Source organism: Callorhinus ursinus, unplaced genomic scaffold (assembly GCF_003265705.2).
Source record: "Callorhinus ursinus isolate GAN/ISIS: 27379988/994484 unplaced genomic scaffold, GSC_fseal_2.0 scaffold3, whole genome shotgun sequence".
NCBI classification, from domain to species: domain Eukaryota; kingdom Metazoa; phylum Chordata; class Mammalia; order Carnivora; family Otariidae; genus Callorhinus; species Callorhinus ursinus.
Window position 1 is genome coordinate 54,666,813 of NW_027397065.1, and position 26,540 is coordinate 54,693,352.

Consider the following 26,540-nt stretch of genomic DNA (forward strand, 5'->3'; position numbering starts at 1 on the left):
TGGTGGTGGGGGTGGTGGTGGTGCTGGTGGTGGTGGTGGTAGTAGTAGTCGTGGTGGTGGTAGTGGTGGTAGTAGTAGTAGTGGTGGTGGTGCTGGTGGTGGTGGTGGTGGTAGTAGTAGTGGTGGTGGTGGTTGTGGTGGTGGTAGTGTAGTATTGGTATAATAGTGTAGCAGCAGCAGTAGTAGTAGTGGAGTGGAGTGGAGTAGTTGTAGTAATAGTCACAGTAGCAACAGCGGCATGTGCCAGTCACTGTTCTACGTGCTTCATGTGGGTTATTACTGAATCTTCACAGTAATTGTTTTCTTTATGGATGAGGAGACTGAGTCACAGAAAGGAAACTAAGTTTTCCTGAGTCACACAACCAGTATGTGATGACTCCAGATGTCACATGCAGACATTATGCTTCCAGAGCCTTTCCCCTTTCACCACTCTGCTATACTGACACTCGGGAAGTAGGAGCAGTGGTCTCCCTAATCCCGGGGATTACAACACATTACATTTTAGGCATCAGATTTGATCATCATTTATTACAAAAGTCAGGCTTCTGGTCCTGTAACCATTCTTCTAGCATATCTTGTTCTTATTTATTTACTTAATTATCTCCACTTCAACCTATAAAGCAATTTGAAGCAGCTTGTACAAATTATCCAGTATAACTAAAGAATAAGTGATGGGCTGGGGCAGATACCTTGCTTCCATAGGTCATTCTAATACCTGACATACTTCTGGTAGGGAAATGATAACTTTTATTGCCTCAAAATTTGCTTGCCAACCAGATTAAGAAGGTAATATGTAAATTTTGATAAACTCTTTCATAATTGTCCATGTTTTTCATAGAATTAGTGGTAAATGTCCTATATCATTAAGTATAAGCAGAATGTCGAACTTTTGTACTTTATATAATCAAAATATTATCTTTGAATTATAAACACATTATAATTGTGAATAATACAAAGAATGAATAATGTTTTTTTCCAATTCAAATTTGGCCTTAGAATCACTTCCATCTATTTCATGTTTCTCTAAAAAAATAATAACATTTCTATTAAGATAAAATGCTTTGACACAGTACAAAAACAAGCCTTTGGCCATAAAATATTTTTGCCATAGTGGCCATTTAAATCCACTGTTGGAAGAGATGAAGCAGAGATAATGGGGGGTATCTAAGTAGAGATGTCTATAGGCAGGTAGGTTAGCATCCATAACTTTGGTTCAGTGTTGCCCACCTATAGCACAGTGTGGTGAAGAAAGTGTGATTTTTAAACCCATTTGAAGACAGGAGAAAAAACTGACACCAACTCACATTCCTGTCATCAAACTCTGCCCCACTTGGAAGTGAATACATGTTTAGAACAAGACATGCTCTTAATCTTTCTTGTTGCCTCGAGTCTCTCTGCTCTAAAATTCATTCTTTTCACCACCTCCAGATCAGTCATATTAAAGTCTCACTCTGTGTTGTTTCTATCCTTAAAATCTTTAACAACTATCTATTGCCTATAAGACCCATACAGTCCTCCCTAGCTTGGGCAGATGGCTAACTAAGGCACAAGCCATCCCCAACACTTTTCTTCTGTGCCATTCCCACCATAAAGGCTGAAAAGCAGAAACCTCTTTCTCTGCCTCTCTTTCAACTGCAAGTGGCTGTTGACTCATTTTTAGACAGAGATATAAGACTAGCAGGGATCCTGAGAAAGATTTACTTTTCTGATTAAAAGCACATTTGGTTACTATTCTGTCTCTCTATTTTGTGTCTTCAATGTAAATATAATGTCTGGAACTTCTGCATCCATCTTGTGACCATGAGGAGGTAGATATAAAAATAAAAAGTCCCTGAGGATGGGAGAGCCCAAGTAGAAAGATTCTGGTCCATGAGAACTTTGTTGAACTGCTACCACAACCCTGAGACTGCCTGTTTCTAGATTTCTTGCTAAGAAAACAATAAATGTCCATATGTTTTAGTCAGGTTTTCTGTTTCATCATTCCTAACTAATACAGCTTGGCATTCAAACACCTACACTATCTGATTTAAAGCTATCCTTCCATATACAACCACCTTTTCTACTTGATCATTGTGTTGCAAAAAATCTTTACTAGTATCCATTTCCAGAACACTTCCTGGCTTTTCCTGCTTCAGTGACTTAGCTCATGTTATTTCTTCCACTTGGAATTCTTTTTTTTTTTTTTTTTTGGTATTCTTCCACCAACACCCTCCTCCCTTCTTTGTCTCTAGTCTTGCTATATAGTCTAGTCTTAGATGTCCAGCTTATGTGTCACCTTCTCCATGAAAACCTTCCCGATCTTTCTGGAGATGTTAACTCCTTTCTTTAAATTCCTATGGAAGTTGTGTATAACAAAGATCATACCAAACCCCAGAATATAATGACATACGTACATGTCATCTCATCTTCTAAATTGTAATCTTTGACTAAAATTTGACCCATATGTCATTATTTCCCCTTGGGTGGGGGGCATTGAACTTCGGTGTTCAATTTTTTTTTTCCTAAATGAGTTGATGAATGAATAAAGGAAATGGATTCTGAGTCTCTAAAATATAAAGCAGTGCAGAGCAACAGAATTCAGAAGTGGTGATATAGAGAGGACTCCCTAGCTAAAGCCAAAGAGCAGAGTATTCTCTCACTGTAGAGGCCACAAAAAGTTCCATCAATTATGGGACAACCTAAGTGAGGTTTTGGTCAATTGCAAGAAATGAAGCAACTCTCTGGTTTCTAGTCATATTTTGACTGTTGGGTGGTTGTTCTTTTCTGAATCATTTTTGTTACATTTAATGAGAATTTGGCACATAATTCTATATATTCTACAAGGGAAACTGGGCCCATAAAATATTCTAATTGAAAATTATATTCTTTGTGGTTTTATTCACATGTTTTCTTTGTATTATAACCTAATATGCTTGCTTAGAAAAACACATTTCATTGTTTTTGAGTCATTTCTGCATCTTGAGTTTATTAAACTTGAATTAAAATTATTCTAAAAACAAAGCTCTGTTTTCTACACTGGAACTTGAAAAAGTTTTGAAACTAAATAAAGTTAAAATTCAAAACACTAAGCAAATATAAGTCTTAAAAATGCTAAGGCCTTGCCCATCTCAAATATAGACATTTATTACAGTAACATGGGAGTCATTTTGTTCCTTGGTCTTTCCAGTCGAGGCTGATTAATGTGATGTTAAATGTCTAATATTAGGTAATGAATTAAGTTACTCATCTTGTATCTAGCCCCTTCCCACCCATGTATAGCAGCAAAGGGTGGCTGAGGATAAACAATATGTGAGTGGAAGTTAATATACTTACACATATGTACAGACAGACATATCCATGGCCTTGAAGAAAGAAAGAGAGAAAGAGAAAAGCTTTGGGGAAAAAAACTTTCAAATATTTGCCTCTCTCTCCCCATCGTGTTTCATAAATATGTGTTACAGACGAAACAAAAATGCTTAGCAAATAAGGAAAGCCCGTTAGCAGTCCCTAAGGACTGCTGTCACTACTAGATCTTGATGACAGCCAGCATTCTGAAGAAATATATCTAAATCATGGACTTTTTTTTTAAGTTAAGAAATCCCAAAAAGTCGTAGGTCCTGATTACAGATTCTGGCACAAGCTCAGTAACAGTTTTTAAACATAGTGTCCTCTCAGTTGTAAACCCACATATGGGTCCTTTACTGGCCAATTTCAGAGCCAATTTCTTCATGCAAGCCTGGAACTCTATCTACTCTTTTCGGATCTTTCAACAGTTTTCAAGGAGTCAGCCTCCCTTCTTTCCAGAAAACAACCACCCATTCTTTCAACTTCATGTCACTAACATTACTCATCACAGAGGAGGAACAGACAAGGGTAATCATATATATATTTTTAATTTTGGAAACAGCCTAAAGGTTCCAAATTTCTTTCAAAATGATCTAAGTAGCTCCTTAGTCTGTGACTGTCAATTTTTTCGAGATTATTAGAAGTGTTTTTTACTTTTCATTCATTCATTCACTTCTTTATTCACCAAATATTTATCAAGCACCTCCTATATAGTGGGCACTGTTCTGGACTCTGGCAATACATCAGGGGACAAAATCCTAATGGAGTTTGCATTCTAATGGGAAGAGATGATTATAAGCAAATAAACAAAAACCAATACACCATGTAGTGATAAGTAATATGAGAAAAACAAGCAGGGTTATGGAAAAAGAGAAAGCTGGGTGGGAGGACTTCTATTTGCATTGTGTGGTCCATAAAGGATGCTCTGACAATGTGCAACAAGCAGGAAATGAGGGGTACAGTATGCAGATATCTGTGAGAAGAACCCTTCTGGCAGAGCAAACAGGAAGTGCAAAGATCCTGAATATGTTGATGTGTTCAGGGAATGGCTGGAGGCCAGCGCGGCTGGAGCAGAATGGGCAAGATGTGTGGGGTTGGAGGAAATGACATTAGATACGACATAGCTAAGGCCAAAGCAAGGCCTTGTCTTCCATTTTAAGGGTTTTGGCATTTACTCCAAGTGAGATAGGAAGCCATGGAAGAATTTTTAAGAGAGGAGTGATATGATCAGGTTTAAGTCTTAAAAGAATCACTTTGTTGAGAATGGACTGTAGGGGTCAAGTTCAGAAGCAAGGAGACCAGTTAGGAGACTACTACAATAATTCAAATGCTAGATGAGTTCTTGTCTTAGAAATTTATATATTCAGCCATGTCTGCATTAGATGTTTAACCAAGAGGCTCACCTCATAGCCAGCTTCTGGTTGTAGCATTTCCTCAGAACCATTCATAACCTGCTTTGATCTCACTGCTGTACATGGACCAACATCTCTCTAATTTACCTACATTCAAGTCAGCCCTGTGATACTATCCTAGGGAAGGAAGACATTCAGCTTTTTGGCTCAAAGTTTTTTCCTCTGGGCCTTAAATGTTTTTGAAGGAACCTTGCATTTGTATCTTTCTCTTCTTCCCAGGTATCTCTGATACCTCCAGTTTGGATACCTCTTCCAACCTTTGGTCCATTTTTTAAAAATCCTCTTATCCGTAGCCCGTTCAGCTATATGTTCCTAAAGCAGGTTACAGCTTTAGTTGGATTTCAGTCTCTTTACCTGTTCTCAGTGGTGCCTGAAATGAGTCTTCCTGAGTTGATGTATGTCCTGTGGCAAGTAACATCATCTTAGGGGCACCAATGCCTCATTCTTTAGCATTAGCAGAATTTGTCCTGCTTCCTTTATCTCTCAGACTTCCTATAAAGTTCCTGTTTCATGTCTGAGAGATGCCTTTGGTCCAGAGCTCATATTAGGAGTAGTAGTGATTGACAGGCCCTGAGCCTTCATTCCATTTTTCAGTTCTGACCACCTTCTCCCATTACCTATGCTAGAGGTTGCTGGCAACCCACCAGCCATATCAGCTCACAGATGTGTTTCATTTGGCCTATACAGTTCTGTTTAAAAATTTTGAATAATTGCCAACACTTAGAAATTATGAGATTTATATAAAAACTTGAATTTTTCATTTTTGAAAATTGGAAGACTTGGGTAAACTAGGTATGCACACGCACATAGCAACAGTAAACTGGGGTTGAGTAGCAGCTGCGTCATTTGACGAGGCATATACTCTGCAGTTCTCCCCCACCCCACCCAGCCCATTTCACTGGTTACATTCCCTGCCTGCTGGTGCCTCTAGATATTTGAGTGCAAAGCCTCTCATTCTCCCATACCCCACTAGCCTTTCCAAAATTATTCTAGAGGTCTCCAATGCCCTTGAAGAATTTTTAAGGATGAGCGTAATCATTTAAAATTATACCTTAAGGGGCACCTGGGTGGCTTAGTCGGTTAAGCTCTTGATTTTGGCTCAGGTCATGATCTCAGGGTTGTGAGATCAAGTCCCACTTTGGGCTCCATGCTAGGCATGGAGCCTGCTTAAGATTCTCTCTCTCTCCCTCTCCCTCTATCCCTTTCTCCTCCAAAAAAAAAAGAAAAGAAAAAATAAAATTATACCTTGAAATAAAATTAACAACACCTCCCCTCATATAGATAGAATAAGAGATATAATTTCACATAAGAAAGTGACTAGTTTCTTATATCTTCTCAAAATAAGAATCTAAATTGGTAACTGACTAGTTGTCCAGTTTAACGCAACCTGTATAACCATTGGACATACACCTTGACCTTCCCCTTGGCCCAGCCCTTCCCTGCCCCATTCTAGGAAAGTCTCCTGAAATAGGATTTATAGACAGACTAACAGTGCAATGCAACTGTAGACAGAGATACTGGTGCTGGATTTGCTATTGCTACTTCTGACCTAATGCCAAAGTTTTTATTGCCCCTTAATCCATTTTCAGGTGTCTGTATGGTGAAGGCGGAATTCTCCAATATCCCACTAGAGTTACTGAGCAGTCTCAACTCAGTGGGGGTGTAAATATATAAAGGTTTTATTTCTTCCATTCACTGCCTTCAGCCATGCCTCATTCATTTTCCATTTCTTGTCACTTAATACCATCTGGGATAGATCCCATAAATTTCCAGTCACTTTGAGCCATTAAAACTCAGTTATTTTAAAGTACCAATCTCAAATTTGATTTAAATCCCTTCCTTCCTTTGTGATCTTTCTTGTGTGGTCCCTGTATGAGTCCTTCAGAGGGCCCTGTAGGACCCATTCACTCTGCAGTTCCCTAACCAGGAGAGCCAGCTTGAACTGCACCTCTTCTACCTCCCATTTGCTTGTACCATCACCCTACAGCTTTTTGTTACTGAAGTCTCTCTGCCAGGAGAACACCACTATGGGCATGACCAGATGCCTACACCTGCTACTTTCTGTGGTATCTGTTTGACCCACAGGCAACTCGCTCATCTTTGCCACCAAACAATAGTAGAGGAAACTGACCCCTCTCTCCCTTCTGCTTTTTCTCTTTAGATGCTTTCTTCCCAGCCAGATAGGCACAAGGACAAATTAGCTAGTTCACTGCCTAAGCAGACATGTCACCAGGGCATCCATTCGTTTGGCCCCATGCTCTGAGCTGTTTTCTTGGAGCCTCCCAGTGACTTGTCTTGGTGATGGGAACACCCTTTTCTTCTCCCTGGTGAAGGAGGAGTGAACCATCTCTCATCTAAACCCTTTATTTCCCTGAGTGAAAGGAATCCATTGACTCTCACCCTATCCTTTTCCCATCAGACTGGAGGAGGGAGGCAGTCACATGTGGGTGGGTCAGTTCTGCAGACTCTTTGTAAGTCCTGAGGGAGGTGTCTGGCTGCTTTCTTCAGAATGCAGGGACTTCATGATTTCACATGTGTTGTTCTCTGTTCTGAGATTTGCTGCCAAGTTAGGGAAAGCCTGCTCAATATCCTCCTACACTGTTGTATTTGAGCTGGCTGAATCAGCTAGGGTACCTTCAGTTAAGAGTGACCAAGAACTTGACACAAAACGGTTCTGCCAGTAGGAAGTATATTGTCTCACATAACTAAAAATGTCAAGTAGAAAGACCTGGCTTTAGGCCCTATTGATTCCTGGCCCCAGTGGTATCCCCAGAGTCCTATCTCCACTCTGTTTTCTCTGGATAATAAATGGTAGGCAGAAGAGTATTAGGGTTTTTGTGGAGGCCCACTCAAGGCTTATGCCATCATAGGATAGTCTGCTTTCCCAGTTGCTCAAATAAAAATACTGAAATGTGCCTTGGGTCATGTGCCTATTCTTGACCTAATCACAGTGTTCAGAGATGGCTGAGATGGCAGACATGACACTATGAGAGCCCGTTAAAATTTGGAAATAACTTTCCTTTATCTCTCCCACTTCCTATGATATCCATCAAAGGAGACCATGGATTTCCCAGATCCACCCTTGTCCAAACATAACCTGAGGGTACTAGGTACATTCTAGGACCTGATTCCAAGGTGTAAGCCTGCTAATATCCCGGAGTTATTGCTGGGTTTCAGAGAGTTGTCAAGAATAGTTAAAAGTTTGTGGCCTGGGAATAAGATAGACCTACATCCAAATCCCAGCCCTCCTAGGGCAAGAAACCTTGGGGAAGTACTTAACTTCTCTGCAACCCAGTTTTCTCAGCTCTAAAATGGGAGTCTTGGTAATACCTAAGTTATTGCATTGTTAAGAGGATAAAATAAAATGTGCATGGTACAATTATTATTGTATAATGCCTGGGACAATTAGGTGCTCAATAAATACAATTTTTATTGCTAAACACTTCCTTTGTGCATAGAGACCAACACTATGGAAAAACATGCTGAATTATGAAAGTCTTCTACAGTTCCTAGAAAAGACCAATTTGGCACTCTTATCCCAGGGGGTAAACAGATTTTTCTGCCAATTCTCCTATTATTCTTTGCACACAGCAAGTGGAGGACTCAGTGTGAAAGATGAAGGGTAGAGGAGACCTAAGTAAGTAAAATGTCTTAAGTATTGAGAGAGAGAGAGAGAGAGAGAGAGAGAGAGAGAGAGTGTGTGTGTGTGTGTGTGTGTGTGTGTGTGTGTGTGTGTATACATACTAGGAAGCTCATGCTAGGATTAAACTAGCAGAAATTTACTGCTAATTTCCAAAGAGCAGCACAGGGTACATTGGAGTATCTGCCAAACTTAATCTACCTATGAATTTAGCAACACTCCCACGACACTGCTGAGGCCTTTTACTCTTAGATTTATCCCCATAAAAAGGGGAAAATTGAGGCATTTTTGTTTTTTCACTTAAAGCAAAGCAAACTTGCCAAATTTCACATTTGAAATAAACTGTAAAAATATTGAGAGCATGAATTCATTTTTCTAAAATGCATTTTAGTATTTATTTTTGAAAAATTAAACAGTACTCGACTTTAACATGAAAGGTTTCTTTTTTCTATGGACTAGGAATGCGCCTTCCTGAAACCTAAAATGTTATTTTCTTGAGAGACAGTAACAATGAAGGTGATCTTCTCAAGTATACTGTGTGAATTATGTTGAAATATTTGGTGTAACTATATAAGTATAAACTGTAACAACAGCCCATTATTTCAAACTGGCCTTCCATTTATTGAGAATAAGATATCAATTGGTGCCCTCTTGTGGAAGTGATTATGTTAGGTGTTGGAAAGGGAAAATCTATAGAATATTGTATTAAACCTGTCCTCGATGTGTTTTTTCCAGGCACTTTTGATGACTTCAAATTAATATGTAGTTTTGTTTACATGTGAAGTCCAGGGGAAGATTTTAGCATGTAGCATAATTATGGTCTTCCCAGATTTACACTGTAAGACTGTTTTCTCTTGAGTAGATCTTGATTTGTCATCTGATTCAACTGTTCTAAGAATTTAATCAGAGCTCATTTATGTACATTTACATTTTACCTCAAAAAGTTGAACCAAATAAGTATATTAAAATACAAATAAATATACTTTTCACAGGCTTTAACCCTGTTGTGCCTCCATCAGAATTTTTTCCTCAAGCATCTGCCCTGCCAAAGCTTCTCTTGATGGTTTTCCTCCAGGGATAGCTGGAAGAGCTGACCCAGCTCCTGAACAAGTTCTGATCAAGTGGGAAAGCCTCTACCAACTTCATGGTCATGGCCACCACCATCTCCTCAGTGGCTGGTCTTCCTTGCTGTATGTGTCATACGAAGAACAGTTAAACTGGCCCAAGACTGAAAATGATTCCCGAGCTATAGAATTCTCTGGAATTCAAGGAGTAGCTGGCCAGCTGCTGAGTAGGCATATGGCAGAATGCATGCAAGCTTGGTTATTTGGACTCAGTGAACTTCACAATCTCTTTCAACTCTGAGATTCTAAAGCTCTTCTTCTGTTTAATCTGATGGCCAATCCCACCGAATAAACTAACCACTTCAGTCCCAAGATGGCTATGTAGACTTGAACCTGCTCCTCATAGCATTGGTCTGTACATTCCTGTAGAATTGTTCTATCAGGTAAACCCTCAGAATCTTCAAAGGGCCAATCAGAGTATACATTAATCAGTGCAGTGGATCATAATAGAGATAGATATGAAGCCCTTTCACCATTATTTTTAAACAGTTATACATAATCAAGGAATATATAAATTATCTCTAGCAGGAAGTTGTCAGGCGTAATTATAGGTGGGATGCTGATCCATATAGGAAAACAGGCAACATAGAAAGTGTAGGTGTACATATTCAAATGAGTGAAGGTTGATGTGTGGGCTTTGGGCACAAGGACCCAGATATAAACCTTAGCTCTGTTACTTACTAGATGAATGATACTAGGTACATGTCTGAGCTTCCTTCATCTGTAAAATAATGCGTACATGTACCTTGAAGGCTTGTGTTAAGAATTACATGACATAAAAAATGCAAAGCACAGAGCATGGTATTTAGCACATAGAAGTCTTATGAAAAATGCTAGCTTTTCTTATTAAGGGGAAGAAATAATATAAAAGGTAAAGTCATGGCCAGAAAGGGTCCTTGATGTTTAAGGCCTTAATAGGCATGGAGAAAAAACACTAAATAAATGTTTCTTGTATATAATTATGTTCACTGAAGATTTCTAATAGGCTTATCTTGTGAATCAGTGGACTATCCTTCTTCCGAAATATTTTATCTCTGATTATTGACTGGGGCACATTTTAATCTCTCAGCATTTGGATTCACACAGTGTAAGCACTCTTAGCTGACTCAGAGCCATACATCTGTACAAGCAGAACACTGTAGTTTGTACCTCACTTGGCTATTCATTAGGGCATCTCTGAAACCTGACAGCAAAACCTTTCAGGAAACTACAGCTTTAGGTCCCACAGTGAGAGACCTATGGAGAACCTTGATGGATGAGTCCTGACAATTCTTTAGTTCAAAATCCAAACTATAAGATTGGTCAGGTCTATAAATTAGTGATTACAGTTTATTCAGTAGAGGATAATTTCTGGATACTTAGTAACATTCAAAGGATGAAGAACTGGAGAAAAATTGTTAGAGGATGATATTTGTAATTATTAGCTAAAATGGTGCCATCATGTGGCAAAAGCAAAAATAGCATGCACTCAGCCAATTCTGAAAGTAGCAATTCTTGATTGATTTTTAATTAATTGATTTTGATATTGGATCAATTGATTTTAATTAATTAATTTCAATTTAAAATAATTTATTTCTGGGGCGCCTGGGTGGCTTAGTAGGTTGAGTGTCTGACTCTTACTTTTGGCTCAGGTCATGATCTCGGGGTGGAGAGATCAAGCCCTGCATCCAGATCTATGCTCAGCGGGGAGTCTGCTTCTCTCCCTCTCTCTCTGCCCCTCCCCCGGCTCATGCTCTCTCTCTCTCTCAGATAAATAAGTAAATCTTTAAAAAATAAAATAAGAGGGGTGCCTGGGTGGCTCAGTCGTTAAGCATCTGCCTTCGGCTCAGGTCATGATCCTAGGGTCCTGGGATCGAGCCCTGCACTGCCGTCCCTGCTCAGTGGGAAGCCTGCTTCTCCCTTTCCCACTCCCCCTGCTTGTGTTCCCTCTCTCGCTGTCTCTCTCTCTGTCAAATAAATAAATAAAATCTTAAAAAAAATAAATAAGATAATGTATTTCAAATACTATACAAAATGAAACTTTACGATTGTTTTTTATTTGGATGACTTTAAATACACACAATTCAAATGTGCACAAAAGGTAAAAGCCTTTTAATTTAATTTCTGTGATCTGAACCTAATGTAGACAACAAATGATAAATTTGACTCCTGAAGCTAAGTGAAGCATGAAGTCTGGACTTGAATAATGTTAAATAAATATTTGATTGCTCTGCTTTGCTTAAAACTCCACTAAATAGTTTGATTGATTCCCTGAGCAAAAATCAATATATAGAGTACTAAGAGAATTGGCCAGCACTAAAAATATAAAGGCCAGATTTTGTGGTCAGTATGGTAGGCTGACTGCATAAAATTGATGAAATTTCAACAGGATATATCCTCAATGGGAAAGAGAGACAGAGACAGAGAGAGAGAATGAGGCATCTGTGAATACCTGGAAGAAAAAGTGCAGTTGGAGGACTTGTAATTAATGAGAATAGAGGGGGCTGTAACACAGTCTAGAATGTCTACGGAGAAGGATACAACTGAGAAAGTTCAGATTAGGCTTCAGAAACCTGGAACTGGAGAAAAAGCCTAATGGTGTGTGGGAATGAGAACACACAGCAAAAACAAGATTTTTAAATTAAAATCTATATTTAGAAAAGGTGACCCCTAAATTCTCAGTCACCGCCTTCTCTGTAGGCACAGAACTCCAGGCAGTCAGACACTTACGAAACCCCAGAAACAAATTGGAATATATCTTTCTGGCTTCTATTCCAAAATGCTTTGGAAAAAGCCTCTTCTTCTGGCTAAGATGAGTAATATTGACAATATTTACCCGCCCAATTGAAACAGCTAAAAAATGGACAAAATATATGAAACAAATAGGATATTGAGAAAACCTTAAAAAAACGACGGGGGGTGGGGTGGGGCGGAAACCACAGTAGGTGTAGAGAAACAAAGATAAGGTAACAGAATAGAAAATAAAAACTAGAATGCCATGGAGAAACAGTTTCAAAGTATCAAAAGAAAAACAACTCAACCTAGAATTATGCAGTTGTTGGACATAGTGTTCTTTATGTCAATGAAATCAAATTGATTGATTGTTGTATCCAAATCTTCTCTATTTCTACTGTTGTCTGCTTGTTTGTCTATCAGTTAATAGACATGTATTGATAGACATGTGTTAAAATTCCCAACTGTGATTGTGGATTTATCTACCTTTGCCTTTAGTTCTGTCAATATTAGCTTTATGTATTTTAAAGCGATATTATACGTTATATACTAACTTGGGAATGTTATACCTTCCTTTTGAATTGACCTTGTTTTGTGGGGGGCAGAGGAAGGGGGAGAGAGAGAATCTTAAGCAGACTCCTCGCCCAGAGTGGACCCTAAATCGGGGCTTAATCTCACGACCCTGAGATCATGACCTGAGCTGAAATCAAGTCAGACACTTAACCAACTGAGCCACCCAGGTGCCCCTTGAATTGACCTTTTAATTATGACGTGATATCCTTCTTTAGCTCTTACACTTCTTACTTTAAAATCTATTTTGTTCTTTGTGAGTATAGTCACACCAGCTTTCTTTTGGTTAGTGTTTGCACAATATATCTTGTCTTCATTCTTTTCTTTCCGATCTGCCTTCTCTCTTCTTGGCGTCTATTTCCCTGTGCCAAGGTTTGGAAAATACCCTTAAGGACAAAGCTGGAATTAAGGTGAGGCTTACCACATACGCTTTCCTTCCCTCAGTGACCTTAGCTCTTGCAATCCAGTGTGTGCAGACAGTTGTTTAATACATCTTCCCAGATTTTAATTTTTTGTGAGAAGGTAAGCCTCAATCCAGCTACTCAATCATGACCAGAACTGGAAATGTCCCATCTACTCTCTAGATTCCAACACTTTTCTTTTGTTGTCTTTCCTAATCTCCTCATCCCTATGGGTTTATGCCTTTTTTTTTTCCTCTCCTTTTACCACACTTTTTCAGAGGGAGAAGAGGTAAATATACATGTTCAAACTGCCAGGTTTAATAAGACACTCTCATCTCTGTTATGCTGAAGTTTTGCCTGAAATTGGTTCTTTCACACTTGCTTGCTTGCTTCCCCATCCTTAGTTTCCCCCACTTCCTAACCAACAGTTTTCTAGGATCATTTCCTAGGATCATTTCCTCAATAAATTTCTATTTAAATCCTCATTTCAGCTTGTGATTCTGGGGAACAGGCCTAAGGTATTTTATTATATGGTAGTATTTACCTCTTAAATTAAAATGTATTTATATTTTCTGACCATAGTTTCCATGATTATTCAAGTTTGATTAAATATTTACATGGATTTAAAGTTTGCCACCAATCTTTTTTCACAATGGCTTTCATTTTATTTCTTCTTTGTCAGATTTTGAGGAATATTTTATAATATGGTACAATGTGTAATATATTTCTCAAATTCTTTCATTTTTACCTGTTGTCTTTGTGGTTGAATGACAGTATGTCTGAATATGAAACATTTTAGGCTCGGTTTCTTTCCTTCAGCAGTGGTCCATATCTTCTGATGCTAAATGTTATTGTGAAGAAATCAAAAGGTAGCTCAATTTTCTTCCACTTCTAAGTAACTTAAAAAAAAAATTCCTCTTGAATACCTGAAGAAATTTTATTCTGAAAATTCAGTAAAGACCAGGAAATATCTTATTGTCCATTGTGATGTTTCAAATTTTATTAAAATACACTGTGCCCTTTGAATCTGTGGCATAAATTCCTCCTGTATTTGGGAAAATTATCTTCTATTATGATTTAAAATTCATGTCATATTCCATTTGTTTAGACTTCTCATTCAGTGACACAGCTTGTCTTTATGTTCTGTGGTCTCTATACCTATTTTATATTTATTATGTTCGCTGTAATTGTTTAACCTCTTTTTTTCTCTGTGTTCATTGTAATATTCTCCAGAGTTTCCTCTAGACCTATACTTTCATAAATAGTTACTGGCCATATGTGGCTATTTAAATCTAAATTAATTAAAAACTTTTTAGTGTAAAATTTAGTTCCTTGATTGCACTAACTACATTTCAAGTGTTCAGTAGTCACTGTGGCTACTTTCTTGGTTAGCACAGTTAGAGATAATTCCAATCATTGCAGGAAATTCTACTGGACAATGCTGCTCTATACTAATAATGGAGTCTCTGCTGCTTGTTGTATTTATCTTCTTATATATTTATTCTTTGTTCCGTACTGGTCATATGTTAGTCATATGTTAGTTCATAGTTCTATTTCCATATAAGCTTTATTTCTATTTTGTATTTTTAACTTACCTTGAAGTCTTATACAAATTTGTGTCCTTATAAATTCTCTTATAAAGCACTCTGGGGGAAGGTACAAGGGGTTTGCTTTCCACTATAAGGTATTTTTTCATCTGCCATTTGCATACTACATTTTTTCCATATTAGTTTTAATCATTTTTTGCTGATGTATATTTTCCCTTGTTTTTTATACTTTTTTTTCTGTTTCTTAATTTATTGATACTTAACATGTAAAGATTTGTCTAAACGTATTTATGGCAATTACAATGTGGCTAAATTCCCCTTTCCTCCATCTCCGTCCTTTCCCCTCATTTTATGAGTGACACTGCAAAGGTCAGCAAATATGGTGTGTACTAGAAATTGGCCCATCTCCTATTTTTGCAAATAATTTTATTAACACCGAGCCACATTTCTTCATTACGTAGTGTCAGTGGCTGCTTTCCTGGTGCAATAGCAGAGCTGGGTAGCTGTGACAGAGATCACATGGCTTGGGATGTCTGAATATTTACTATCTGGTGCTTTACAGAAAAGGTTTGCTGACCCCTGACGTACAGAGGAGGGAGCATCTATAGCCTGAGGGCATGGGGTGGGCTGAGTAAAGGATTGGAAGAAATTTTTTCTCAGCTAGGCCTGTGTGCAGCCTCTATTGGCCAAACTAGGCTCTGTTCTCTCTTGCACTTTTATTAAAGGTCTTCATCTGGGTTAACTTCATAATGTCTGGGATATCCCTTTACAACCAGAGATAAACTTGGGCTTCAGATTCCTCTGCAATTTCTAGTTGGATTTGGGCATCTAGAACTTTTGCCACTTCTAAGGAGAGGCAGTAATACAAGAGGTCTTACCTTGTATTCAGGCATCAGTTGTTTCTACTTTAAAATTGCTGACAGGTATGTGATAGGTGGGGTTGACTCACTACTTGAGCACCTTTAAGACAAGGAGGACTTTTCCTGGGCTGTCCCTAAGGATTCTGGGCTCAGCCTCTCCCTGCTCCTGCAACTGCCTCAAATCAATTTTTTATGTCTGAAGGGATGGGCTTCCTATTTTTATAAAGATTTCTGTGTCACCAACTCTCCTTTGGTAAGATTTTTCAGGTTTTTGTTTTCCTCAGTTCTCCCTCTTAAAGAGTATTAAGAAAGTCAGTAATAGGAGCTTTCTAGAGCCCACACCATACTCCTTAAAAGAGCCTTTGTATTTTTCATTAGCTAACAACTGCTGTGTGGTGTATTTTTCTGGTTTTTCTTCTTTATCTATTTGTTGTGCATATCTTAGATTATGCAGAAATGAAATTTTGAGATCTGATTTTCCTCTACCATCTAAAACTGGAAGATTGTATATTGGCTTTAGAATGCTGTCAGTGAAAAGCTGACCATTTGCGAAAAGCTCTTGTATTTACTTTCCACTTACAAGGTGAAGGGTTTGCAAGTGGGAATAGCTAACCACAAGGGGGCGTGTTTCTTTTGATTTTATTTCTTTGAATAAACTAACGTATATAGTGTATACTGGTTTTTATGTTTTCATTCCAAACGACCCATGAATAAAATTATACAAGAATGATGTGTTATTTTGTAAATAATTTCATTCAGTTGCAAAACCGCATCAACAATATTTTGTATACCTACAAGGTGCAAGGCACTCTGGTAGGCTGTTTATTAAGTGGGTAACCTGTTAAAACGAGTAATTCTGGATGAGTTTATGTTAAACTAGTCTTTCAAAAAATAACTATTGCATCATACACTTTTTTAATGAGAAGTTCAAATACCACCAAAAATATATTAAAGATATTAGTCAAGTGTCTACAGATATCACACCACACAGTTGAAATTTCCTCTTCCTCAGAGATATTTTCACTTTTCACAAGTCCAGTTACACTTAATAATAAGGGCCTGCATGTAGACTGAGACTTGAAGATCCATTTTTCTATTTTTTTAAAAACCATTCAGAATCATAGCATTTTATTTTATTTTAAAGATTTCACCCATTTGAGAGTGAGAGAGAGCATGAGCAGGGGCAGGGGCAGAGGGAGAAGCAGACTCCCCACTGAGCAGGGAGCCCCATACGGGGTTCAATGCCAGGACCCTGAGATCAGGACCAGACCTGAAGGCAGACACGCTCAACCCAATGAACCACCCAGGGACCCCTATTCCTTCTATTTTTTAACATAGTATATGAGTATAGTCTTCAACTTGCCTAAAGTCACTGAAGTAAGTAGCATTTCATGAAGAGTTCCTGATAATGGGGTAAAATACATGACCAGATACTATTTAATAGCTGAAAATTATGGCAGAAAATATTTAGGAAAAATAAGGAACTTATTATCTCACAAAATTAAAAAATTCATGGATAAGGCTTCATTGGCCTTCTTTTTAGACTTATTTGTGCTCAGGCTCTTCAGAATGGCTCAGAGCAGATGCAGAATCATGTCTTTAAGTGTGTGTGTGTGTGTGTGTGTGTGTGTGTGTGTGTGTGTGTGTGTGTGTGTGTCTTTGTATGTGGCTTTCCACTGAAAGTAAAAATCCACACTGGCTTTCAGGACCTCCCAGAATCTCTATGTCCAGGTTCTCTGTATTCTCTTCAAAATCATCTCACCAGGCTTGCTCGCTTGCTCGTTTTTTTTTTTTTTTTTTTTTTTTTAACATTTCAGCCATACTGGCCTCTCTTTTATCCTTCAAACGCGAAGAGTCTTTCCTACCCAAAGCCAGGTTGCCTCTTCCCCCAGCACTGCACAAGGCTGGCTCCTCTCATCCTTTAGATGTCATCTCAGGTCAGGCGATGTTCATCCCCCATCCCCCCCACCATCCTAACAAACCTGCACCCTGCTCCTTCCCTACTCATTTCCTTCTAAGCATTCATCACAAACTGTTCTTATTTTTATTTATTTATTTATTTTTACATATAGTGTCTTCCTAACTAGAATGTAAGCTCTATGAGGCAAGGACCTTACTTTTATAGTTCACAGATGTGTCCCTGGTGCTTAAATAACAATGAGCACTCAATAAATATTTATAGAATAAACAAATTACTTATAAAATCAAGCAACACAGAAACTTTCAAAGAAGAAAGCAAAAGTATTTTTAAAATCATACATAATTCCACTACCTAGATACCGTAACTACTATCATTTGGTGACTGTTATTCCATCCCTCTTCTCCGGGCATTAAAGTTACATAGATCTAATTTTTAAATGCAATTATATCTTGTGCTATTTTTCTTTTTTAGATTTTTCTTTTTACTTGAATTTAACAACAAAGTAGGGAATTACAAATCATCAGGTTATTATTTATTCACAAGACATAGCTGCCCCTAAAGGATTCTTCTAAAATTAAGAAACAAGATTATGAAAAATATTAAGAGGCTTGAACTGTATTTTGTAATGACATGTTCCAATTTGGGGCAGTTTCTATAATTTTTTTATTATTTCAATGTTATTTACATTTTATTCCATAACCATAATCCTGCAATTGATGTATTTGTTTAAGATTTTATTTATTTGAGAGAGAGAGAGAGAGTGAGAGAGAGCACGAGCAGAGAGGAGAGGGAGAGGCAGACTCCCCACCGAGCAGGGAGCCCGACGCAGGACTCAATCCGAGGACCCTGGGATCATGACCTGAGTCAAAGGCAGTGGCTTAACCAACTGAGCCACCCAGGCGCCTGATGTCTTTGTTTTATAGAAATTTAAATGGATTAAAATCTCATCTTCAGTTGCTTTGTTTTTAACATTAACTTCTTTATTACCAAGTTTTTAGTTTGATTACTCTCTTGATTGACTGGATTTTTGCCTGAGGAGATTTTATAAGAAGAACTCTTGGATATTTTATTTTTTGAGGTTTTGCAGATTTAGGAATATCAGGCTATGGCCTTTTACAACACCCATTTGGCTGTACATAACATTTTGGGTCATGCTTTTGTTTTTAGCCTCTTTTAGATGTTGCACCATCTTCTGGCATTAGAGCTCACGGAGAGGTCTAAGGCTGTTGTCATCATTCCCCTGTTTTCCTATGTTTGTGAATATAATTCTTTATCCTTGATGTTTAGCAACTTTGTAGGAATATACGTTGGTGTTCTTGTCAATTTTTCCTCCCACGGGATACTACTGCCTGGTATCTAGCCTCATTTCCAGTACTTCTTGAAGGGGGCATGTCCACCTTGCCAACTATTTGCCCTTCTGTGACCTCATAATGCTGCTTTATATCCCTCTGGCTTGGCACACCTTAATGAAATTCCCTCATCCCTACCCTCACTCTGACATTGCTGCTATTCATTCTAGCAGATTTAGCTCAGGCATGCCTCTGTGAAGACTTCCTAGACTATACTCCTCAGGTGACCACTTTCCCCTTACCGCCCCCATGAAATGTAACATGTACCTCTAGTATTGCCTTTGGTACACTGACTACCATTAATGGTTTATGACTGTCTCACATCCAGCACTGTGAATTCCAAGGGGAGGGGCGCCTAGCGTTATCCACAAAACTGTGTAAGCAATTTAAAACAGAGTTCTTGCTGATAAAAAGTTGGAAATGTTGGACGGATATATAGCAATTGGACAAATTACTGAGTAGCTAGTAAACCGGGAAAGTCTAAATCTGACACAGTTCGAATACTCTGATAAATTGAATGCTTTGCCTTTAAGGGACATTAATCTTATACCGGATGTTGGGGTAGATAAGAAATGTCAAAGACAAGCCTACAGGTGAACGAGCGGGAAAGCCGAATTTCCATGACGCAGGTGACAAGTGTCCAGGAGAGACCGGTGTCTGCTCTCCCGCACCTCGGCCTCTCATCTAAGAAGACGGGCATGAACGGCCAGCCATTTCCGCATTTCGTGATACTTACAGCTGAAGCTCGCCACCGCTACCCAGCAGCAAGTGGAAGTTGAGCTTTTTGCGAAGCCGTCTGCAGCTGGAACCGTGCGGAGAGAGCAGCGGGGCGGAGCTAGTTTTGCGCAGGCCCTGTGTGGGCGGCAAGAGCCGTCAGATTGCGCCTGCGCTCTCGTCGACCTTGCTCCGCTTCCGCGGTCGGGATGGTGTTGCGATGTCAGGTAAGGGTGAGGCACGCTCACAGGTGCATCTGCCCCCTTTCCTTCCTCCCTCCACAGACCCGGCCCTGCTCAGCCGGATCCTCATCGAAGCCACCTTAGTTGAGTCTTTCGTCCGGTGCCGCGCCCACTACCACCAGTGTTGCCCCTCCGGGCTGCGGAAGCTTTACTTCGGCTGCCTGAAAGAAGGTCAAGTTCTGTCCGCGAACTCTTGGTCTCCGAGGTGACGGCGTCAGAGGTTTCTAAAGTCACCCTCGACTTCGCCCCCATGCTTCTATGATTATACGTTTTGGCAAAGACAGTTTTCAAGTTCATGCATTTAACTAAGAGTTCTTGTGAAAAAAGGTGCTTCGTATATGCATTTGCAAACCCTTGATTATTTGCAAACCTCTATTTCGTAGAGAATAATTTGCACACTGGCACAGGTGGGTTATTTAATTGGTCGGATTTCTTAGATGCCAGGCTGACGGCATAGGTTTGTCCTAGGAAATACCAGTTTAACCTGTATATCAAACCCACCTGCTTTTACAAACGTCAGGGTTTGTATGTTGCATAACTTAATCCTTGGCAGCTGGGTTCGATGTAATGTGGACTAAAATCGAGGGTCATATGACAAGCGTGAAAGACGTGTCTTTTTTTTGGTTATATGTAATTTATCTCTTGACTCAGACATCAGTTCACTGCTTAAGTGTTTATAAAAGATGCTATAATTTTATGTCAAACAAAGGACAACTTAATGGTTTTTAAGAAGATACCGTTAGGGTTTTGTTGTGGCAGGCTTACATTCATAAAACCAAAAGGATTTGGAAATTAGTCTGAATTGTGCTTAAAACAAAGAGTTTTCAAAATTTGAACTTGTAATTATACTGACATTTTTTTGGGTGATTTAATTATTTCTAATTTATAAAATTTGTTTTTGATTAGAGTAATTGGAAAGAAAAAGCTCACGGAGACAGAAAAGGTCTATTACTGTTAAAGGCATTTCCTCTCCTTTTCAGGTTGAAGTGTTATATTTTGCAAAAAGTGCTGAGATAGCAGGAATTCGCTCGGAGACCATTTCTGTGCCACAGGAAATAAAAGCATTGCAGCTGTGGAATGAGATAGAAGCACGACATCCTGGGTAGTTAAAAATTTGTAGAATGCATATGATTAGCGCTTTTTAACATTGAAAACTGTGTAAATGATTAGAAAAAACTCATTTTTATTTCCATGCTTAATGTCAAAAAGGGTCAGTAGACGTGTTTTTCTGTAACTAATAAATTTTGGTATCTAAAAATGCACAATTTCTTAAAGCTAAAGATATTTTACCAATAAAAACCACAGTGAGCTGGAATACTGCCAAAGGGACATGAACATATTTGCTTTTATAATTTATAAAATACTGAAAATGTGGGTTCTGCATTTTTATAACATTACAGGAATTGTTACAAATTAGGTTGAAAACTTGTGCTTTAGTTTTATGTCCTGCCCCTTCTTTAGAGAACTCAAAGTAGAAATTTCTAAGATTAAAAGAAAAGTGAAAGCTCACAAACTGTAGCTACTGCTGAATCGAGTTTTCATAATATTTGATTTTTTTCTGGTTCTTAAAAATCTGTAATTTACTGCTTTTGTTCCTACTTCAAGTCCTTTTTTGCAACGAAGTATAATTATGGCTTATTTGAAGGAGTTCCAGGAATTTTAATTGTGTCACTTAAGTCTGTATAGATTTTTTTTAAAAAAGATTTTATTTATTTGAGAGAGAAACAGAGATAGTGAGAGAGAGCACAGGTGGGGAGGAGAAGGAGAAGCAGGCTTCCCGCTGAGCAGGGAGCCCGACGTGGGGCTCAGTCCCAGGACCCCGGGATCATGACCTGAGCCGAAGGCAGACGCTTAACTGAGCCACCCAGGCGCCCCTGTATAGTAGATTTTTAAACTGGGAAGTCCTAGTGCATTGTAAAAGATATTCCACAATGTAGGTTTAATGGGAAAACTATTCTTGATTTCATATCAAATTTTAAGTTGCTTTTTTTCTTTTTTCTTTTTCTTTTCTTTTTTTTTCTCCAAGAGCATGGGGAAGGGGCAGAGGGGGAAGGAAAGAGAATCTTAGGCAGGCTCTGCACCCATCGTGGAGCCCAACTCGAAGCTCGATTTCACGACTCCAAGATCATGACTTGAGTGGAAATCAAGAGTTGGGCGCTTAACTGATTGAGCCAACCCAGGTGCCCCTTTGAGTTGCTCTTAAAGTGCCCTGATAATCGATGAAATGGGGTGGGGCCTTGGTCCTGCTTTATCTTTAACCTTTTACCTGTTGAGAGACACTGGTTTTGTGGGAAAATTCTGAGATGCACTTAGTATACTTGTGTACTGAGAAGATCTCCTGGGGAGGGCGTGTACTGATTAGGAAATCTCTCTCTTTTTTTTTCTTGACTGGTCTGAATGTTGTGTGATCTAGTTTTTTTGTTTTGTTTGTTTGTTTTTTGAGGTGGGGGTTAGGTCGTTGTTTAAATCCCTGAGACACAACACTCATTAAAGAGTTGTTAGCAGTTTACTGTGTTCTTTGTGGTGAATAAGTATGTTCTTCAGGGGTTGTGTACTTTCTCTGCAGAATATGAATTGGTTTAATTAGTAACTCTGCAGGCTGTGTTTCATGAGGTAATATTTAATGTGATATTTTTAGTTGCAGCTGAAGAGATTTGAGGTCTAACACAACATTGATACTTCTAATTTTACTTTTTTCCCTTCAGATTGGCTGATGTCAGAAATCAGGTGATATTTGCTGTCCGTCAAGAATATGTCGAGCTTGGAGATCAACTCCTCCAGCTTCGGTCGGGGGACGAAATTGCCATTATCCCCCCCATTAGTGGAGGGTAGTGGTCATGAGCCACTTGGGTGTGTGAGATACGTTTTTTTTTTTAACCAATTTTGTGGAAAAGGATCACATAGATGATAACTTGTATATGATTTGCTTTAAGGATATACTTTTTGTAAGTCTGTCTGTGCCAGTAAAGATTAGTTGCTGCTGTGATAGTTGATGTAGACAGACTTATACATATCTGTGTGTCGTCTCTACGTCTGTTTTCTTGTAAGCAGTTTAATTTTATGTCAGTTTGACATGTTCATTCTCTCCACTTGAAATGGTTTATTGAAATTATGTGTCAGGCACAGTGCTGGATGCTGGAGTATTAATATTCCTATTTTGCAGGAAGGAAAACTAAAATTCAGAGAAGTTAAAAGACTTGTCTGTGATCACATAGCTAATAAGTGGCAGAGCCAACATTTGAATTCAGATTATTGGATTCTCTGTACTTTTTCACAAATATGTTTATTAATACAGGATAATAGCTCTCCTGGGTACGAGAAATGTCGAAAGACCGCTGTGCCTGACGAGAAAGCTTACCGTTTTCCAGGTGTAAAGAAACAGCTTTATTCTTACAGCTGTGTTGCAGGTAGCTCTAGGACCCAAGGCATCTTCCCGAACAGCATAGTCTTTATCTAAGTAGGATGATGCATAAGAATATCTCTTAGTATAGTCTGGAGAGAGAATGAGGCTACTTTATTGACAGCTGAAGAGCAAATAATGTAGAAATTAATGATTATCCCTAATTAAAAGTTTTTGGTAAGTTAGGAATGAAAAAAAAAGAAAACCTTAATGTGATAGGGCTTTTCTCCAAAATCAAGAGTAAATATCACACTCAATGGCAAAACCTTGGTTTCATTAAAGAAAGGAACATACCAAGGATGCCAGTTTATTTTTTTCACCTATTTTTTTCCTCCACTCTGTTGGAGGGCAGTGCCCCAAAAAGTGAAGAATATATATTGCAAAGCAAGTGCCCCATCATACTGATAAAGACTGGATCCTTCCTAGTCCCACTATTTGGAAATAGTAGAATTTCTTGTCAGATATTTTTCTCAGTTTTACTGGGAAACTTGTCACCATATCACCACCATGATTTTAGAAAAATGCCGTTTTCTTGGGTTTGGAATTTATTCAGAAAATAGTATGCTGCCATTAAAGGGGTGTGTGTGTGTGTGAGAGAGAGAGAGAGAGAGAGAGAGAGAGGATTAAAGATGTTCTTTGGAAAGCTTAGAAAGATTACTCAAGCAGCATTATGTATTGTTTGAAGGTGTTTGACAGGATTTGTATCATGGGGTTTTAGAATCCATGTCCTTACAGAATCAAGTTTAGGAATTTGGCATGGTTCCAAGTTCATAGAGCGTAGACCATGTTTGGGTTACCTTTAAGTTCTTGTAAGAAGCTCAGGTGGCACGTACAGAAGGTTGAAACATCTTAGAATCCAGTGGAATGTGAATATTTGTGCTTTTCTTTTCAGTAGTTGGAAGTATAGGGAAAAGAATGTTGGATTTAGTGAGAGTCCCTGACTGGAATCACCTTGAATGAGTCCTTAACTCCTCTGAGCCTTCTTTCTCAATGTGAATAAAACCCCTCAGATTTATGATTATATCCAGACTCCTCATCCTGCAAAGCCCGACTTGCGTGCCCATTCTCAGCCCATCTGTTCCCTCCTCTGAACCCTAGGTTCCAGCTTCCCCCTAGATCCTGGAGCACACCTTGGTCTTTCTTGTCCTAGAGGCTTTGCATTTGCCATTCTGTCTGTCTCTGCCTGGGGGCATTTTTCCCTGTTTCTTTACAGGACTGCTTGCTTATCTTTCAGGTCTCACTCCTGAATACTATCTCTTTGAGAAAGGCTTTCCCTGATGCTCTTACACAGCCCTTCTTCCCCAGCACCCATGCTCTGCTTCAGAACCCTGTTTGTTTTTATGTTACCCCTATATATAATTTTTCTCTATTGCTTTGTTTCTCCATTCCTGTGTAGGTGCCCTGAGGGCAGGAGCCAGGTTGTTTGTTCCCTGGTCCTTGTCTAGTGCATGGGGTTGGTCTCTTAGGGAGTATGTAATAGATGCTTGACGAATGAAATGAGAAATGCATGGCAAAGGGCTTTGTACAACATCTGGTGATAGGCACGCAGTTCATTTCCTTGTTTCTTCAGTTACTTACTGGATTATGTCCGGTTATGAAATGAGTCCAGTTCCTGTGGAGTCAGCATTGCTTCTGTCCTCCTTGTCTTCTTTTTGGGTAAAGAAAAAGGCAGTTTAGGTGTGGTGCATGGAAATAGAGTGGGTAGAGGTGGCATGCGTGTGGATGGAGGTGTCGATGTCGGACCGACCCCATGATGGCAGAGAAGAGCAGCGATTCCAGAATTTGGAATAAAGTGGCACATGAGATGGATTACATTTTAAGTTGATCCTGTTAATGGTAAATTCCTTTTTATATTCTCCTTGATTCATTAGGAATATTTATAAACATGCTGGATTTTGCCAAAATTTTACACCTGCTTATTTTTATCATTCTATCACATCTAATGTACAAAAAATATAAATTGAAAAACAGTCTGTAAGTTGGGTGTTTTGCCTCTAGTACCAATGTTAAGGTTTATTAATATCTTCTAGGGAAGATCTGAAGGAAGTTGAAGAGTCAGCTAAGGAGATAATAAAATTCACCACTGAGAAGCTGTCCATAGATGAAGCCTCACAGTTGGTGATTTCTCCACTCTGTGGTGCAGTATCCCTGTTTGTAGGTGAGTTGTCATGTTCACAGCATCTGTTGACTGCATAAGACAAGAGAAATTAGCAAGTGTTTCCCATGCTCAGTCTTAATAGAGGATTTTAAGATACTGAGAACAGTAAGCCAAGATTACCCATGGTGGTGGGTAGAATTTTTTTTGGTTCTTATTTTGTTTTAGTAATCTTCAGATTAACCTATATTAAAGGCATTAAAAGAGTAGGATAAAAGTCATTATGAGCAGGGAGAATTCTGTGTTTTCCAAATATTGAGGGGGAAAAATGATAGTGATACTAACTTAATGATAATCCTGGGAGCATAATGTTTCCCATCTTGGTTTGTCCTATGAGTATTTTTGGTATGTTGCCTAATCAGTGTCATTTTATTTCTGTATCTTTGTGATAATTATTTTTTTCTTTTTTTTTAAAGATTTTATTTATTAGAGTGAGAGAGAGAGCACAAGCAGGGGGGGCGGCAGGCAGAGGGGGCAGGCAGAGGGGGAGGGAGAAGCAGGCTCCCCACTGAGCAGAGAGCCCGATGTGGGACTCTATCCCAGGACCCTGGGATCATGATTGAGCTGAAGGCAGACACTTAACTGAAGGCAGACGCTTAACTGACTCAGCTACCCAGGCACCCCTATTTTTAATTTTTCTAACCAGGTTTTTGTTTTTAGAAAATTTCAAAGCATTTTTTAGACAAATCGGTATGCTGCTTGTCTTTTAAAAAAATAATCCTCTTTTCTATTAATGTGTTGTTTTTATTGTAAGGAAAAACCTTATTTTAATATTTTTCTTTTTCTTTTTTTTTTTTTTTTAGGGACTACAAGAAATAACTTTGAAGGGAAAAAAGTCATTAGCTTAGAATATGAAGCATATCTCCCAATGGCAGAAAATGAAATCAGAAAGATCTGTAGTGACATTCGGCAGAAATGGCCAGTCAAACACATAGCAGTGTTTCATAGACTTGGGTATGATTTCCTTTAGCAATTTAAAAGTTAATTGCAGTTGTTTTCCATCTTTGTACCGATTCTGATTCTGGAATCTTCCATAGGAATCCTGTATTACCATGAGAGGAAGGTTTGTGAGTGATTCTGGCAGGCAGAGTGGAGACACTCTGGGTGTTACATTGTAACATTTGGAGACATTTGTCTCCAAATTGATGGAGACAACACTGATGCTGTAA

At 38.7% G+C, this 26,540-nt stretch overlaps 1 protein-coding gene across 3 annotated transcripts in view; it reads left to right on the forward strand.

The window, feature by feature from the left end:
* The first annotated feature begins 19,825 nt into the window (after positions 1–19,825).
* The window catches only part of MOCS2 (molybdenum cofactor synthesis 2), a 24,393-nt gene continuing 17,678 nt past the window's right edge, over positions 19,826–26,540 (forward strand). For 2 of the 3 annotated variants that reach the window (XR_003207076.2, XM_025867298.2), the window contains exons 1-5: positions 19,826–20,223; positions 20,797–20,918; positions 22,522–22,666; positions 25,247–25,374; positions 26,175–26,325. Coding sequence is in view for 2 of the 3 variants with exons in the window: in XM_025867298.2 (XP_025723083.1) it covers positions 22,569–22,666; positions 25,247–25,374; positions 26,175–26,325 (377 nt within the window). In the remaining variant the exon portion in view is untranslated. The remainder of the gene's footprint in view (positions 20,224–20,796; positions 20,919–22,521; positions 22,667–25,246; positions 25,375–26,174; positions 26,326–26,540) is intronic. The other variant, XM_073890921.1, reaches the window with a different exon arrangement.